The sequence below is a fragment of the Falco punctatus genome (genome assembly GCF_963210335.1).
Source record: "Falco punctatus genome assembly, chromosome: 13".
Taxonomy (NCBI): domain Eukaryota; kingdom Metazoa; phylum Chordata; class Aves; order Falconiformes; family Falconidae; genus Falco; species Falco punctatus.
Window position 1 is genome coordinate 27,201,901 of NC_137593.1, and position 16,019 is coordinate 27,217,919.

The window sequence follows — 16,019 nt, forward strand, 5'->3', positions numbered from 1 at the left end:
CACAAGCAGCCAGCCTACAGGAGCAGCAGCAGGAAAGGAACAAGCTGAAAGGTGAAATTGCATGTCAAGGCGTATTTTGTTTGCTTAGAGGTTTTTGTTTCCTTTTTTTGTTTGTATTTAAATACTACACTTCTGCCAGGTTGAGCATGTTATTCCACACAGTAGCATCCAAAGCACAATGAATCACTTAGCAGATGGAATTATTCCCACCCCATCTTCCCATGATTGTTTTAGTCACTAGCCCATCAAAGGTTTGGTTCTCTTACCTTAATCACTTCTGGGGCCTGCTGAATTGAAGCTGAAACAGAGTCTCTGGAGGCAGCCCCAGCACAGCTTTTTTGCCCCGCAAGGAGGGTCTGTGAAGGAGTTGTTAAAGTTTCCTGGAGAATCTGCATCACTTCCTTCTCCTTGGACAAGCTTCCCTTGCCTGTCTGGAATTCCACGAGTTCCTGGGCAAAGTCCTCAATGCTTTCCAGGATACGCAGTAAAAGGGCTTTGTCATCCTCTTCCATTTTATGACCATTGGTTTCCATGATTTTTGACAAAGGGGAAGCAGGGTCAACAGGTTTACTTTTGGATTCAAGAGCCAGCGGTAGTACCTGCCTACCCTGCCACCCAAACACCTGCAAACCAGCAGGTTCGCTCTCCTTCGGAGAGGGTTCCCTCAAAGTTCTCTCCATTTTCTGTGAGAAGCACTCCAAGTCCAGCAGCAGTTTGTCTATCTCATCCTTGTCTATCTTACTGCACGTCTGTTCTCCTCTGGAGATATCAGCTTGGGAACCATGCAACACAGCATCTGAAACTGGTTTTAAAGGACTAATTTTCTCAGAAGTGTGGGAGAGCGCAACATCTCCCACTCTGCCACGTTCTGCTTTAGCATCAGCAGTTAGATCTGAACAGCCAGCTAGCTGGTAGCTGCGCTCTAAACTCTCCCAGCCCCCTTTCTGCTCTGCCTTCTTTATTTTCCCTAATGTTCTTACCCCATCAGACTCCTCCTCAATGTACAGAGCCTCAGTGGAAGACATGCAGTCAGAAGGGGTTGTGGCTGGTAACTGAGGTAGAGCATAAGCATCTTTCACAGCTCTCACACTGTTCTCGCATGGGACGCCGCAAAGGGAGTTTGAGGTGAAGCTCACAGTACTTGTCTGGACGGACTGAGAGGTGCTCGTCACCTCACACTGATCACCTGGCAGTCTGAGAGGAACTGCACTGGAGGATGGCAGCTGAACAATATCTTCATACCTAGGCGGCTGCTCATCTCCAAATACTGGGGGGAAAGGAGTTTGCTGCAAGCCATGAAAACAGTTAACCAGTTCTGTCAGGTCACTAGCTTCCTTGTGTCCTGGTGGTTTGAGTTCAAAGGGTAGCTTTTTCAGGTAAGAAGAAAATCTTGTCATCAGGTTCATATATATCATTTCTGAATTAGCCAGGGCATCGTTGCTGCTCCCTCCACTAACACTGTCCGCAGACTTCTTTTTGATGCAATGTTTTATTATGTCTGTGCACTTTTTCAGATCCTCTGAGCATTTGAGCAATATGTCCAAGCACACCTTTATATCTCCACCAGAAGAACCGTCTAGCTTGTGTTTTTCCAAAATCTGAGTAATGAAGTTTTCTTCAGAGAAAGAATGAAGGGAGAAGGGAACCACAGGATTCATAGCAACTTCTGGAGCATCACTGCTCTCCTGCCATTTCTCCACAGGTGAGGGACTCTGCAAAAAGCCACACGGGGGGCAGTTCTCATCATTGTTGAAGTGCCCATAAATCAAGTCAAAATCAAATGACCGTCTGCTGAATGATTCCGACCGAACTTTCCTTCCCTTTCTGTAGGCCACGTGACTGGAAGAGTTTCTAGGCTTTTCAAAGGAGAATTCCTTTATTTTACCACTGGCAAGGTTTATCGCCTCACCGGTAATGTCTTTTAAACTGCTGGAGGTTTGCACTGAAGAACCCTTTTTTATTCTTGGATTATTTGGGAGGATTTGGTGATAGTCCTCATTTCCAGGCAAGGCAAGTCCATTTCCAGGAACAGGAATTTTATGGTCTAGGTTGGCATCTTGGACACTGAGCTCTGCACAGACGCTGTGGTGGGCAACTATGCATGTCACTCCTTGCTTAAACACTTGGCAAGTCCCTGTGCAGTAATGCACCGTGTGCTGGAAGTGCTGGTCTATCACCACACTGCTGTAGCAGTTCACAGAAGTGACCATGAGCCTGTAGGTTGCGGCCATAGCACAGATCACACGTGGAAGCGACGCTTCAAAATTCACCACAAACTTAACAGGAAAAAGTTCACCCCACACACACTTTTCACAGCCACGCCAGATTTAATAAAAACAACCTAGTGTCAGTTGAAAACACTGAAGCTACATGAGAAACTACTGCCTTGGAAAGCCCTAGTCAAGTCTGGAGTGGTATCAGCAGTACAGTTACAACAATTAGTGCAACTTGCATATGGTTTAATTTAAGGCAACTTGATTCTTGTACTCCATGCAGAAAGCTTTGCTGATCAGAGATGCAGCACAAGCCGCTCCAACGGTCCAGGTAGCTTCTCCAGCAGGTCATAAGTTTCCATAAAATCTCCAGAATCATAAAATTCAGCCAGTTCTTGGGCAGAAGTGACAAGGACAATGATTTTTGTTTGACCTTTCTTTTTTGGATGGGTCAGCAAGAGACAGATAACCAAGTAGCACGCACAGACGAAAAATCCACAGTCTGCTTGTGACATTCCCCTCTCACAGTGGTAAGGTAGGTCCCTGCAACAGAAAAAGGTGAACATCATTATAACTCTTATGTAACATGCAGTCTTGTCTACTACCGAACATATGGCACCAGACCATAACCACCAACGTGCAGGCTTGTGCAGAATAAGAGTAGGCTGATATTTTTCCTTCGCTCAGATCTACCATATAAGAACACTGCTGAGGAGCTAGCCTATATTTATACACAGGCTCTGTGCGCCGCCGTTTTAACAGCTCTATTTTAACCACTCAATTTTTTTCAGACTTGCTTTTTTTCCTCCCCAAACTGAACAAAACGTTACCCCTAATTCTAATGGAGTAAGACATTCTGGTCATGTTGTGAATTTCTGACTTTGCTTTTCTCTGCTGCTCTTCGCCTTATCTTTAGAGTCTCAGAAAATGACTTTCGGGATTTCCAAGTTCTCTGGATTATAAAAAGCTGTGAACAGCCTGGAGCAAAGTAGATGAATGCCTCTAAGAATGCATGGCCTTTAGTAAAGGCCACATTGGCTTCCATTAGCCTTTCACCGAGGTCTCTGGGACCCTGGCATAATATTTTAAAGGAGGAATAACTGTTTTTCTTTCTCTTACAACCCATAAATAGCAGCGTATTTTATTAAGTCAGTCTGCTGGTGTACACATCAAGAACAGAAAGTAACATTTGTTTAAATGTTAAGCCTGTGAAAACTAGGAATTGAGTGCTTGACACTTTGCATCACCATTTCCAGCTGCATTTCCTATCATCATGCTCAGAATTACATCAGAAAAAACAAAAGTGGCTTAACTTCATTTTGAAAAGATAGGAAATCCTGAATTTAAGGGTCTTAATTTGTAGACATTGTTTCATCTCTCTTTAATACTTCAATAATCAAATTAAAACACCCAAATGAAATTCTGAGTACCATCTATTCCTGTACAAACCAAAAATCCATTTCATAAAACACGACTGTATCACAGCTAAGTCACACTACAGCACAGGCTTATTTTGTTATTTTGAAAAATAAATATCTAGCACTATGTGAAAGGCCATACCCGCACCTGATGAAAGGACTGCCCACCACGCACATTACATCCCACCTACCTTAGCTCATAAGCCTGTACAAACGTACTACACAGAAGGGATGGACCTTAGAGTTTGGTGCTGTTGTAATTAAGGACTGGGGATTACACAGGACTGCTAAACATACAAGTTTTACATATTTTAAAGCCTTAATTTGAAATTGAGAAGCACTAATTTAAGAGTATTTGATGAAACACAATGTGCCGTGTCTGCTTATCGCAATTAGGTATTGCACGCTGTAAAGAAACCTTCCTGATTTGTTCTGTGGATCATATAAAACATTGAAATGATTAACCCAAGACTAAGCGCTGCTCCAACTGCCATGCTGGTATCTGTAACAGGCTGCCACCTGCCCACCAGGCACGGCGGGCCAAGCTGCATGTTGCACCAGGCAGGGCCATCTCCCCAGCGAGCCTCCGTGCTGCACTGCTCCCCCCTGCACCCGCTGGCACTGCCCCAACGCCCGCAGGGATGGGAGCGCCTTCCAGAGGGATGATCCGAGGTATGAGGTGTGCCCCAGCCACAGCAGTGAGTCAGGGTGCCAGGGGATAAAGGGCGTAAACAGAACCGTTTTTAAACCCCCGGGTGCTTATACCATCAGGCATAAACCTGGGTAATAAGACTCCACACCCTCCAGTCACTTGAGTCTTGGGCTTCGCCATCAGGTGTGCTCAATGCTCTGCTGAATCACAGCCACAGTTAAAAAAAAAGTACTATTGGCTCCCCCATGTCTTCATCTTATAGGACTTAATGGGCTTTGTTCAGACAGGAAACCCCATGCTTCTGCACCTCCGGAAAGTCTAATGATCCACAGACTCCCTGAGCACACCTTCTAACACATCCAGGGTAAGAAGTGCTGCTTTACCTTTCCTGAGCCTCCATCAACTACAGACAAGCTTTCTGACATTTCCTGAAATAAAAGTTATATACTATTTCAAGAAAGTAGAGATCTTCAGGACATCAGATTTGATGAAGAATTAATATTGCATCTAAAAAAGCATATTTTTTATGACTTTCTTCTTTCTTTCTCAGAGCTCTTTCCTCCCTGCGTGTTACACACAGCAAGGAGAGACTGGTCTTTTTGCCAGCAAAGAATAGTCTGTGTTTATACCTAATTTGGGAAAAAATTACATCTTAAGTTATTTCTTAATTAGAGAAATAATGCATTAGACTCACTATCTCCTTCTCCTGTATTACTCCAAGGATGATTTCCTCCCTATACATGTAACTCTTCCACTGGGACCAAGTCAGTTCCTCCAATCCTTCAAGCCACCTTCAAACAATGAAGGTTTTTGCATCTGTAACAGTAATTTCACAAGGAATTCTTCAATGAAAAGGTCTCCTAGATTGCCAACCTAAACTGACTTTTTCAGTTAAACTTTAGTTCAACTTTTTCCAGCTATGGCCAAGTAACAACGCTCTTCCCACCATCTTATCTGTTTCCACTTCATACCTCCCAAACAATGGTAGGTGCTCGTGCCTTCAGCCATGGCTCGGCCATGGAACAGTCAGCCAGCCCTTCCCGCTGCGTGCGAGGCAGACCCTGCAGCCATGCTTTCTGCCTTCTCTAACCTCTTTCCAGTTACTCTGTATTTCTCCAGCACTATCACACAGCACCATAATCCAGACGCACAAGGCTAACACAAGATCGCTGCCTCCTGCCTCTGCTGTCAGCACCTTTTACTGCTTTGTCAGGGAAGGAAGCAATCCAAGAATCAATACCAAAACCCTGATATCCTCTTTTCAGCCAGATTAACTAATGACTTCTTAGTGATTGTTTACTAGATGCTTTATTATCACTGCCTGCAAAAACATGCTAAGGTTATTCAAGGTACTCGAGTACTTGACTCCAGCCATACAAGACCAAAACAAGAAAATGCTACAGGCAGCACAAATGCATATAGATGCAGAGCAGAAACTGTTTTTCTCCGTTTTCCACTGGCTTAACCAAGGTAGCATACCTTGCAGCTTTATTTAACAGTGATCCATCAAACATGATCCAGCGTGTAAATCTAGTCAAGACAAAACCCAGGGGAAGAGCATTCCTGTTATCAGATGTTGGAACCTGGTCTCAAGCTTGGCTTGAATGGGCTTTTGTTGTGACTTCTGGTTGGTGACTAAAACCTATTATGAATAGCAACAACGGAACGACTGAATGCATTAGGAAACACTCATACTTGGTCCTCTTCAGCTAGCCATTTCATTCCAGTTGCGACTCTAGAACAGCTCCCAGTTCAGATATAGGGTAGAAAGGGTCTGTAATTGGGACTGCTGCCATGAAACCAACTCCAACCCTGACGATACAGAACTGGCTTCACAATAAAAACTATGAATGAATAGGGCTTCTTGTGTGATCGCAGAATAATGCTTTATGTCTTTCCTATCTGCGAGATGACATGAATCACTTTCCAAAGGAAAAAATTATCGCAGATACTAATTATATAAAAGGTTATTCTATAAGATACACAAGAAATTCTATTCATGCAAAGATTACACTGGAGTTAAATAACGGAACAATGACAATCTGTTAGGATGGGGACCGGCAGCCAGCACTTGACTTACTTGCAAACTGAAGTCTAGGAAGCTACGGGACAAGCCTCTACTGCCTCTGAAAGTCTCAGATTTGGCAGAAGTCTTCTTGAACTATTCTCTGCAGTACTAGCAACAACATTATTAGCGATCAGAAGTTAGAAAACACCGTAACATGCCATATAGCCCTTTCTGCACCAGCACACAGCATGGCTGTCACTATGTAACCATGCTCGTTTCTAATGGAACGGGTGGTAGGATAAGCTCTCCGGTTTGGTATCCTTGGAAAAAAAAAAACAACAAAACAATGACAGAACAACAGGTTTGCCATTTGGAGAGCCATCAATATAGTTGCAAAACTATCATCCTATCCATGTAATCAGGTGTCAGGTCTTACTCTTTTAGAGGCGCTTGTGGTGACAAAAAGTAGCACGTAACTGCATCTTCTTATTTAGAAATACTAGACTTTTATTAATTTACTGAACAAAGTAGATCTGGGAGCAAACTATATTGATAGGAAAAAGAAGCAAGCAAATAACAAAGCAATGTTTTCTTTCAAAGAAATTTTTGTAGCAAATCCACTGCTGAATTCAGCAGAAGTGTTACAATGAGCCATTTACATCAATTATTTTGAATCCCATCACAAAGGAACTGATTTACAATTCGCTATCACTTGCACAACTTACTTTCCAAAATAGTTTGCATAGCAGACTAAAAAGAGTAACTTTTCTTTCTAAACTGAAGTTGAAAGAAAAAAATCTGAGTTGCTCCTCTGTCCTGTATTTCTCATATATTTACAGCTTATAATATAAGCTTATATACATTTTTATGTCCTTAATGGCAGCATGTATAATTAATCCAAAAGGACTGCTTCACAGCTAGGACTTAGATGGAGCTGCAGCTGTGATGACTTTTCAGTCCTTATGACCAGTGGGAATGTGACACACATGCATATATTTCAGCTACAGTAAAAGAAGCCATGTACAATTGCACCTGTAAAGTTTTAGGATTAGCAGTGCTTGTACCACTTACACTGGCAAGGCATCTTGAGTTTAAAGATGTTTTAGCACCAAGCTACTTCATGCTTTAGACTGCAGCAGATCATAATGATGACAAATATTGACTTGCCTTATAACCCAGGTCAGAGGATCTGACCTAGCCAAACTGAGTACTCCTGTTTGAACCAGAGCACATTTCTTCACCTGCTCAAGTGTTTCAATATTTAATTACATGCACTATAGAAAAGGGGCCATTGTTTCCAGTTTGAGTATGTTCAAGATCAGGTTCCAGCAAACAGGTATCAGGCTTTCTTAAGCTAAATTAAAGTCATTGCTATAGTCCTCTTCTGAATTGTCTGTAATTTGTTATTGTTCTTAGAAAAACATAAAAGAGGTGGGACTCATCTCATTTAAGCTAGCTACCTAGAAATGAAGCGTTAGGTACTCCCTGTAGGCAATGCAGCGAGGCAGGCACCTCAAAAAGAAAGTCACCCTACTGAGCTTAAAAAACCAATCTGATTTTGAGATTACAAGTTAAATTGGATGAATCTCATCCTTCAGGATTAAACAAGAACACAGGAACAACTGTATCCGTCTTCAACAGCATCCGCATGCCACTACTCAAGGAACAGTATTAGAAAAAGATGTATGGTGTTTCCTAGGGGTACTCTCCTGGCCTCCAACTGTTTTCAGCTCATGTTGAAGCTGGATGTGACTTCTGTGTACTTAGTAACCTCCAAAGGATATGCCTCCCATGTGGTTGGATATCCCCTGGGTTCAACAAAAACTGTTTGCACTCAGCATCTTTTGACAAGACATTCTACCACTTGCCATCCCGCCCAGTTCTGTCACTCACCAGCTTCAATACCTCAAGTTCAACAGAGCACAAACACTAGACTTGTACACACATTGTCCACAGCATTCCTGCATTTAGAGAACTCCACATCATCCCTCTGCCTTCTCTCTTCTGGGATTATTAGCCCACATTTCCTCAGTTCTTGTATAGAAGCCACTTTGCACCTTTGATTTCTACTGCCCTCTCATACGCTCTTCTAGTTCAACTACACACTTTAAGATGCAGGAACCCAGACTGTGCACAAGACCCAGAACAGATGAGAATCACATTCAGAAATGATTTTTTTAACTGCATTTCAAAAATTATCACCACCATCTAGTGCTTTCCCCTTCCAAGCCTCACTATTTTCAGGTATACATTCTCAAGTGTCTGCTCTCATAACCTCCTGGGTTAATTCATACCTTCTGTCCTTGCTACCTATCTTTCAAGAAGAAACAATGATACTATTGTCCTTTGTAAAACGTGCAGGGACCTACCGATAGAACCCTCTATGCAAGAGGAAAGTATTCACTCAGAGACCAACATTTTCATACAGTCTCAAAAGAAAGGTTAGGAGACAGGCAACAACAACAATCCAAAGGTCTTGAACAGCTTGTCTGTGATGAGTGAGCGAGGCAGACCAGGCATTTCAGAGTAGAAGACAGATTACTTTAGAAGAACACAATCTTCTACAGAATCATGAATGGCATGGGAAGGGTGGCACAGGGTCTGACTGCTCGCCTTCCCCTCCAAACCAAGAACTAGGTGTGATCAAGCAATGCTACAGTAAGCAGGTTAACAGAAGCACACACACAGCAAACTTGTGAAATGTCTCCAAGGATGCCACAGATCCAGAAAGGTTCTGGGGAATCAAGGGGCCATGTTTTAATACCTATTCTGTCAAAAGTCACTGCCTTTTGCTTGGGCACCACTTGACACCATTTAATTCTTGTCTTGTTTGGATGACAAAATAAACAAAGTACAATTGCTTCATATTTCCGTGGTTGCAGACTGCGATCATACCCCCTCCTTTTACCCATCCTACTTCTAATCATGTATTTTCCAGGCTAAGGTCCAAATTATTTGATTACTGTTTTTATAAAAGCTGCTTCAATCATGCTCTTCAGTGTTTTTCCCTAATCCGACCACAGCTCTTAGGGGCAGACATTCTCTCCTCTCCAAACATTGAGGGGGGTTACGTTATTCATTACACAAACATACCATGGATTTATACCATGGCTTTTGCTCTGCTTCCTCTCCTTTTCCTAGAGATCTCAGTCATTTCCATTTGCACCCCTCTACCCTTTTTTTTTTTTTTTTTTGACTGCTGCCATAAGAGTTTCACAGAGCTTTATCTGCATTACTTAAAAGATCTTTCCTGAACGGCACAGATTCTTAAGAGCTCATCACTATGTAGACACTGTTAGCTGTTCCTCCCTGTGCACATTATTTTGCATCTACTAGTATCAAGTACCACTGCCCTACAACCACGTACTGTGAGAACCTTCTGCAACTCCAGCCACCTTTCGTTTCTGCTACCCTAATTTTGTGCTTTTCAGCATATGCTGTCACTTCATTACTCAGCCTGTCTTCCAGATCACTTATAAGTGTGTTGAGCAACACAAGCCTGAACACAAGATCCCCCTGGGATTCCACTAGTGATTACTCTTCACTAGAAAAGATGACAGTTCTTCCTACACTTTAACCAGGTATTAATTACTGAAAAAAGCTACAGTCCTACTCCATGGCAGTTCATTTCCTTTAAGAAGCATTAACAAAGAACTTTGTTAAACCATCTCTGAAAATCCAAAAAAAACAGTAGAATACTTGTTCGTTTGTCTCTTGTGCCTTCTTGCTGAATAGCTTCAGATCTTCTAACTTTACCACTGCAAGAACGCTAAAGTCCAGCTTCAGTTGAACTATGAAGGTCACTGCAATGGGAGCACTCATCAAGGCAGGCTTCCAAGTAGACATGACCTTGAGAATCACCATCAGTGACAGAATGATAAATACTGCTTTCCAGTTAGTATGGGTTTGGAGAAGTCAATTTTTACAGTAGGAAGTCTGTTTCGTAGATTTATTCTATAAAAAGATATTCCCCAACACTAACTTAAATACAACCTCTCCGCATTTACAGCAGCAATGTAATGCAAGCCCAACACTCAAAAAGATTTGGACTAGTATCAATAACAGTTACACTTTTTTAAAAATAAACCTGGCACTAGAACCTAAACCATTGTTGTAAAATACTGCCTTGCAGTTAGTGAATGCAGTATTATTCAGTCTAATTCCTTCACGTTAAGTCATGGGATTATCTAATATCCCAGTGCTGCTATACCCTTCCCAAAGATCAGCATGCAGGGTCCTTGAACACAAGTATACTAGGAACCAGTGTGGAAAACCAACGTATGGGCCTTGCAAAGCTTGTCATTAGGCGTATCAGCCAGGGAGAAGGATAGTTAATAATATCAAGAAAGATTTCACGCTTCTCAGCTTTTCCCAAATACCTTTCTTTAACTTTCCCTTTGCACAGAGACTTGGAACTAAAACTGACCAGACAGGAATTTGTGTCCCATGAGACTGGTTTCCAGTTATACAGATGAGACAGCAAGAGAGTAAAAGCTCACACAATTTTTCCACATAACACCCATCTGTTAAGTATAAATAATCTGCCAAATAATTATTGTTCCAGCCCCATGTCTGTATGGAACTACCATTTAATTTTAGCTCATTTAGCAGGCCCCCAGTATATTAACATACCTGTTGAAGCTTAGCAAAGCATGAGCAAAAAAAATAAAAGTTATTATAGGAAGCATAAGCCTAACTGTGCTTCATCATGCTGACAGAAAATAAAGTGACCAACCAGAAAACACAAGAGGTGAACAAACTTCAAAAGCACATAATTAGGAGGGCTCAGAGCAGAGGTCAGAAAGCCAGCTTGATTAAGTGATGTGTCTCTTGGCTGTTTACAACCTTATATGGAAAGAGATAATTTCATATTATCAAGACACATTTATTTCTCCTGGAATCAGTTAATTTAGGATTAACAGTATCCAATTACTTTACACAAATCAAAGTGATTTTATTAACATATTAAGATAACAAAGGAAGGGTGGTATCCAAGATGTCATCCCCTCAGTCATTAACCTTTGACAATACTAAGGTGACAATCTACAGATACCCTGAAACCATCTTGGAAACTTACAAGTTCAGTAAAATTTCCCCTGCAGCAGACTAGCCATCTGCTAGTGATCCACAGAGTGAAATAAATTTTTAATTTACTAACAAAAAAAATAAATTGGTTTTATTCACTGCCCATCTACTCAGATCTCATACATTTCTCCTTACTGTCCTATCTGACTTCACGTCTTACCTGTATCTCACTGCTCTTTATTCACTTACTTCCTCATGCATTCAAGGTTTTTGGTAGTGTTCTCTAAGGTGACAGTCCATTTCTCCTGGGTAGCCTCAGTCCCCAGCTGGAGGAGCACAGCTCGTCCACCGCTCAGCAATGAGAACAGCGAAATGCTGAGCTGGGGAGAAAGGCTCCCACTCTGTGCTGCACGCCCATCCTCTCCTCTGAGGCATAATCACAGGAGTCAAAAGCCAGCAGTCATTTCCACCAGTCATACCTTCCACAAGCCCGTTCCTGCCAGCCTCCACCTCACACTGAGGAGCAGCAGCTGTTGAAATGTACCAAATTACACCAAAAGGTGCACCATGTCCCAGCCTTCAAGAAGTCTGGCACTGCTACAGCTTCTACTGCTTATGACTTCGATAAGCCACACAGATCAGTGCGATCAAAGCAACATGGAGTTTAAGGGAGCGTAACTTCTCTATCCCATTTCCTCTGCAGAGGAAAATTAAGGGTGTTTTAGCCTGACATCCTGGTAAGACAGAAGTAATTTCCCCTGTTTTTTTTTCTCTGTAGTAACTCAGGGAGCTTTACAAAACAAAAAAACAACTTACATTGATTTCTCTCTCTTCCCCCTGTGTATTTAAACAGAAGTACCCTAAAAGGACAAGAGATACACACACACACACAAAAAAAAAACAACAACAAAAACACCCAAAAGAAAGCCAGATAAATCTAAAGATTCCCTTATTCTAATTTAGGTAAAACAGCAATAGTTCACATTCATGAGTCTGAATATTAATTAAAATGGATAGTCCTTTTTAACAAGCTTGCTGTTATGTGTGTGACCTCAGGTATTGCTTCCCACAGCCTATTCATACTATAATCTGCAATCAGAATTATTAATTTCTCCATCAGTACAGTATTTACATGCCACTTCAACATGACCTTATTTTCCAGTATTATCCTCGTTTTACCCAGCAGGAATCTGTGGCAAAGAGAATACATCAATTTTTTGGTCCTTCAGGCCTGACTTTCCAAAGTACATGAGATTACAGAGTGTTTCATATGCTCAGAGCACATCACCTGCTCAGCTGCAACTCCCCTTACAGTTGTACATCAGAAATTCTGCAAATCAGGTTCAGGGACATAAGCAGCAGAGGAAATACAACAGTGAAGTCCTGGTGGAATAAGCTTGTCCCATAACACGCAAGAAACCAGTTCTTTAAGACAGCACTTAACTACCTTAATTATGAAGGAGAAAATTCCCTTCCTTCCGCGGTTCTACTTCGCTGTCCATTTTCTGCCAGAATTGGAGCACAGGATCTAAGCTCTAATTTAGTCTTCAAAAAAAGTCAGTTCAGTGCAAGAGAAGAAAGCCTAGTCTTACCGAGAACAGCATGCAACCATTTAAGCAAAAACAGTATTGGAAAACATGTATACAAAGGAAGTGAGGGAAGACTGCACAGTAACCTCTGCACTGGACCAAGACATATCAAGTTCAGAGTTACCATTTGAAGTCGGGTTTTCTGTGTAATTCAAGGCAGGGGAAAGAGCCTGCAGGAGGATGGAGAAAGGTCCTTTCAAAAAACCCTTCCAAAGATAAAAGAAAAAAGTCAAACCCATGAATTCCATTACACCTCCAGGGGTACCAGCAATGAGTGTTAGACCACAGGGCTCCACTGCAGAGATTTCTGAACTGCCCAAGTCAAATATTCATCACCTGCTCCACAGGTTGCAGCTGAAGGAAATGAAATAGATGTTTTACCAGTGAATTGCTGCAGTATTTGGCAGGCATGTATCAGTCAGCTTTACCTTGAGGCACTCTGCTCATAGCTGCCTTAGAGTTTACACAGAGGTGCAGTGTTTAAGTATAAAATAGTATGACACATGACAGTGTTTGCAAAGGTCTAGGTAGTGGAAAATGGCTATATGCCATCAGGGCACTTCAATTTTTCTATTTTATATGAAGTCAAATATAAATCTGCCTCTACTGATACACAATGTTACCATTTCCAGATATATCAATACTGAGAAAAAAACACCAAGCCAAAGCAAACCCACCACTATCTCTTGCTTCAACTTCTCAGAATCTAGCAGGCGTTAAATACGCAGTTTTATAAGACTGACAGAAATCCAGCAGTACTGACAACCTCCTCAAAAATCTCACAAAAATAACTTCCCATACATAACCTGTGAGAGCAGAGCTACCAGGCTGGAGAGACTCACAAGAAATAACTACGAGATGACCGTTTTAAGTAAGTGCATTGAAAAATTATTTCCTGAAGCAGACATCAGATCACATCAGGTAAAGCCATGAGACCACCATCAGGAAAAGTGCACCCAGCATTTCAGGCAGCGCTTCAACAGCAAACAGCCTGGGGACCACCTGTCTCCGTTCCAACTCCGCGCTGCGATGCTGCCTTTATAGGGACGATGGGGGCACAGCACGGCGCGTCTTCCAGGGCTGCCTTCTTTAGTGCGAAGAACAGAGGTAATAAAATTAGTGCCGGACTTAAAAATATTTACATTAGTTGAGAGCAGCGCAATCTGATGACCTTCAGAGAGAATTACTCCAGCAGGAACACGTCCTTCAGTAAATCACACCACCAGTTATTCAAGCTCAGTTTTGCAAGTTTATGCCCCAAATTCATCGCGGATTTGTCTACCCATGAACCGCGGAGCCTCGCAACCAAGGCTGTCCCCTTCCTTATGAAGAAATACTTGGGGGGGGGGGGGGGGAATAAATCCTACTTTCACGACCAGGCGTTAAGAGTTGCGCTGCTGATGGCCGCAGGTCCGAACGCCCCGGTGCCGGGGCAGGAGCTCGGAGGGGCGGGTGGGGCAGCACATAGGCGACCCCCCCCCCCTCCGCCGCACCCTCCGGTCGGGCCCCCCCGGCGGGCAGGTCCCCCCCGCGGTCCCTCCGGGCCGCTGGCAGCCGCGGCCCCGCCGCACCACGCGGCACCGGGTCGCACAACGTACCCGCGTGCGATGCGGGGAACCCCCCGCCCCACAACACCATCCAGGCGCTGCTGCCCGCCGCCCCCCGCCGTCCCCAGCCGCCGCTCCCGCCCTCCTGTCAGCGACAGCGGCGGGACGCACCGGCACCCCCCGCCCCGGGGCCCAGCCAGCACCTGCCCCCCCTCCGGGCCCCAAGCGGACCCGCCGCTCGGCCTCGGCCCCGGCCCCGCCGGTGCTGCCCCAGGCCCTCCCCTCACGGCGCCGCGCCTACCCGCCGGGGCAGCGCCCCGTCCCATGCCGGCGCCGCCGCTCCCGCCGCCGGGCGCGCTCTGCTGCCCGCCCCGGCCGGCCCCTTCCGCGCGGCGGGCGGCTCCGCCCCAGAGGCGCGGCGGGGGGGCGGCCCCGGGCGCGCAGGTCGAGGCCGGGCTGTGAGGGGGCGGCGGCAGAATGGCGCTGCCCGCGCTGGGGGGGGAGGGGGAGGGGAAAGGGAGGAGGGGGAGGAGGAGGAGGGGGAGGAGGAGGAGGGGGAGGAGGAGGAGGAGGGGGGGGGGGGAAAGGGAGGGGGAGAAGAACACTCCCCCCCGCGCGCGTGCACGCGTCGTGCCACTCCCTCTCCTCAAAGCCCCCGTCCCGCCGGGAGGAGCTGCCGGCCCCCCGGTCCCCCAGCGCCCCGGTCCCCCAGCGCCCCGGTCCCCCAGCGCCCCGGCCCCTCAGCCCCTTGCCCCAGCGCCGCAGTCCCTCGCCGCCGGTTCAGCTGGACGCAACATCCCCGGACGGTGGTTTTTGTTTTCCCTCAGTCACTCAATGAGCAACGCGGTTGCTTCATCTCTTGGCCTCAGCAGTTTTTCAGCCTTCTCTGGGCGGGAGGCCGCTAGCAGTGCCCTCCAGCAACCAGCGTGATGCGCGGCTCGGAGAAAAGGTAAAAATTAAGAGGGATAAGAGCCAAAGTGCCCCTGGAAGGGGAGGCAGCTGCCGCGCCTCAGCCGCTAGGCCTGGAGGGCCTGGCACTGGCAGCATGCTTTGCTGCATGCACGCTGTGTTTTTGTAGACACGATACTGGGGGAGGAGGCGGCCAAAGACACCAACACATCGCTGCAGGTAGGCCCTTTGATACTCAGGCCAACCTCATGGAGTCTTTTTCTGAGGGAGTTTTGCTGTGTTGTTAGGTTGCAGCAGCCTCGTCTTTCAGTTGCACACATGCACACTAACCTGCTATCCCCGTGCTGCCTCACGGCTTACAGGGACATCTCGGAACCTCTGCTGGAACACATCACGTCTGCCTCTTGCACCTCTGTTATATCTCCCTCTCCTTCACAAACATGCTGTCTCCAAGAGCTTCTCCCTTGTACCTCCTTTTTCAGCCATGCCACCCCTCCCCAAAAATCAAATACAGATGCCTTCCTTTTGCTGTCCATTTTAGTGTCTTTTAAATGTGCTAGAAACCTTTCAGCATCATCTAAGAGCACTAAAAACACTCAATAGGAAAGTCTCCAAGAGCTTCTCTCATTCTGTTCTCAGGGATGAGGGAAGAAACACT

The 16,019-nt window shown here is 44.9% G+C and overlaps 1 protein-coding gene across 4 annotated transcripts in view; it reads right to left on the bottom strand.

The window, feature by feature from the left end:
• Positions 1-14,946, bottom strand: part of PPP2R3A (protein phosphatase 2 regulatory subunit B''alpha) — a 65,484-nt gene extending 50,538 nt beyond the window's left edge. For 2 of the 4 annotated variants that reach the window (XM_080409732.1, XM_080409733.1), the window contains exons 1-2: positions 14,754-14,946; positions 267-2,756 (exon numbers count right to left, since the gene is read on the bottom strand). In XM_080409732.1, coding sequence (XP_080265858.1) covers positions 267-2,231 — 1,965 coding nt within the window. In that variant the 5' untranslated portion in view covers positions 2,232-2,756; positions 14,754-14,946. Of the gene's footprint in view, positions 1-266; positions 2,757-14,753 lie in introns of those variants that run through there. The other 2 variants (XM_080409731.1, XM_080409734.1) reach the window with 2 other exon arrangements.
• Between the last annotated feature and the right edge of the window lie 1,073 nt (positions 14,947-16,019).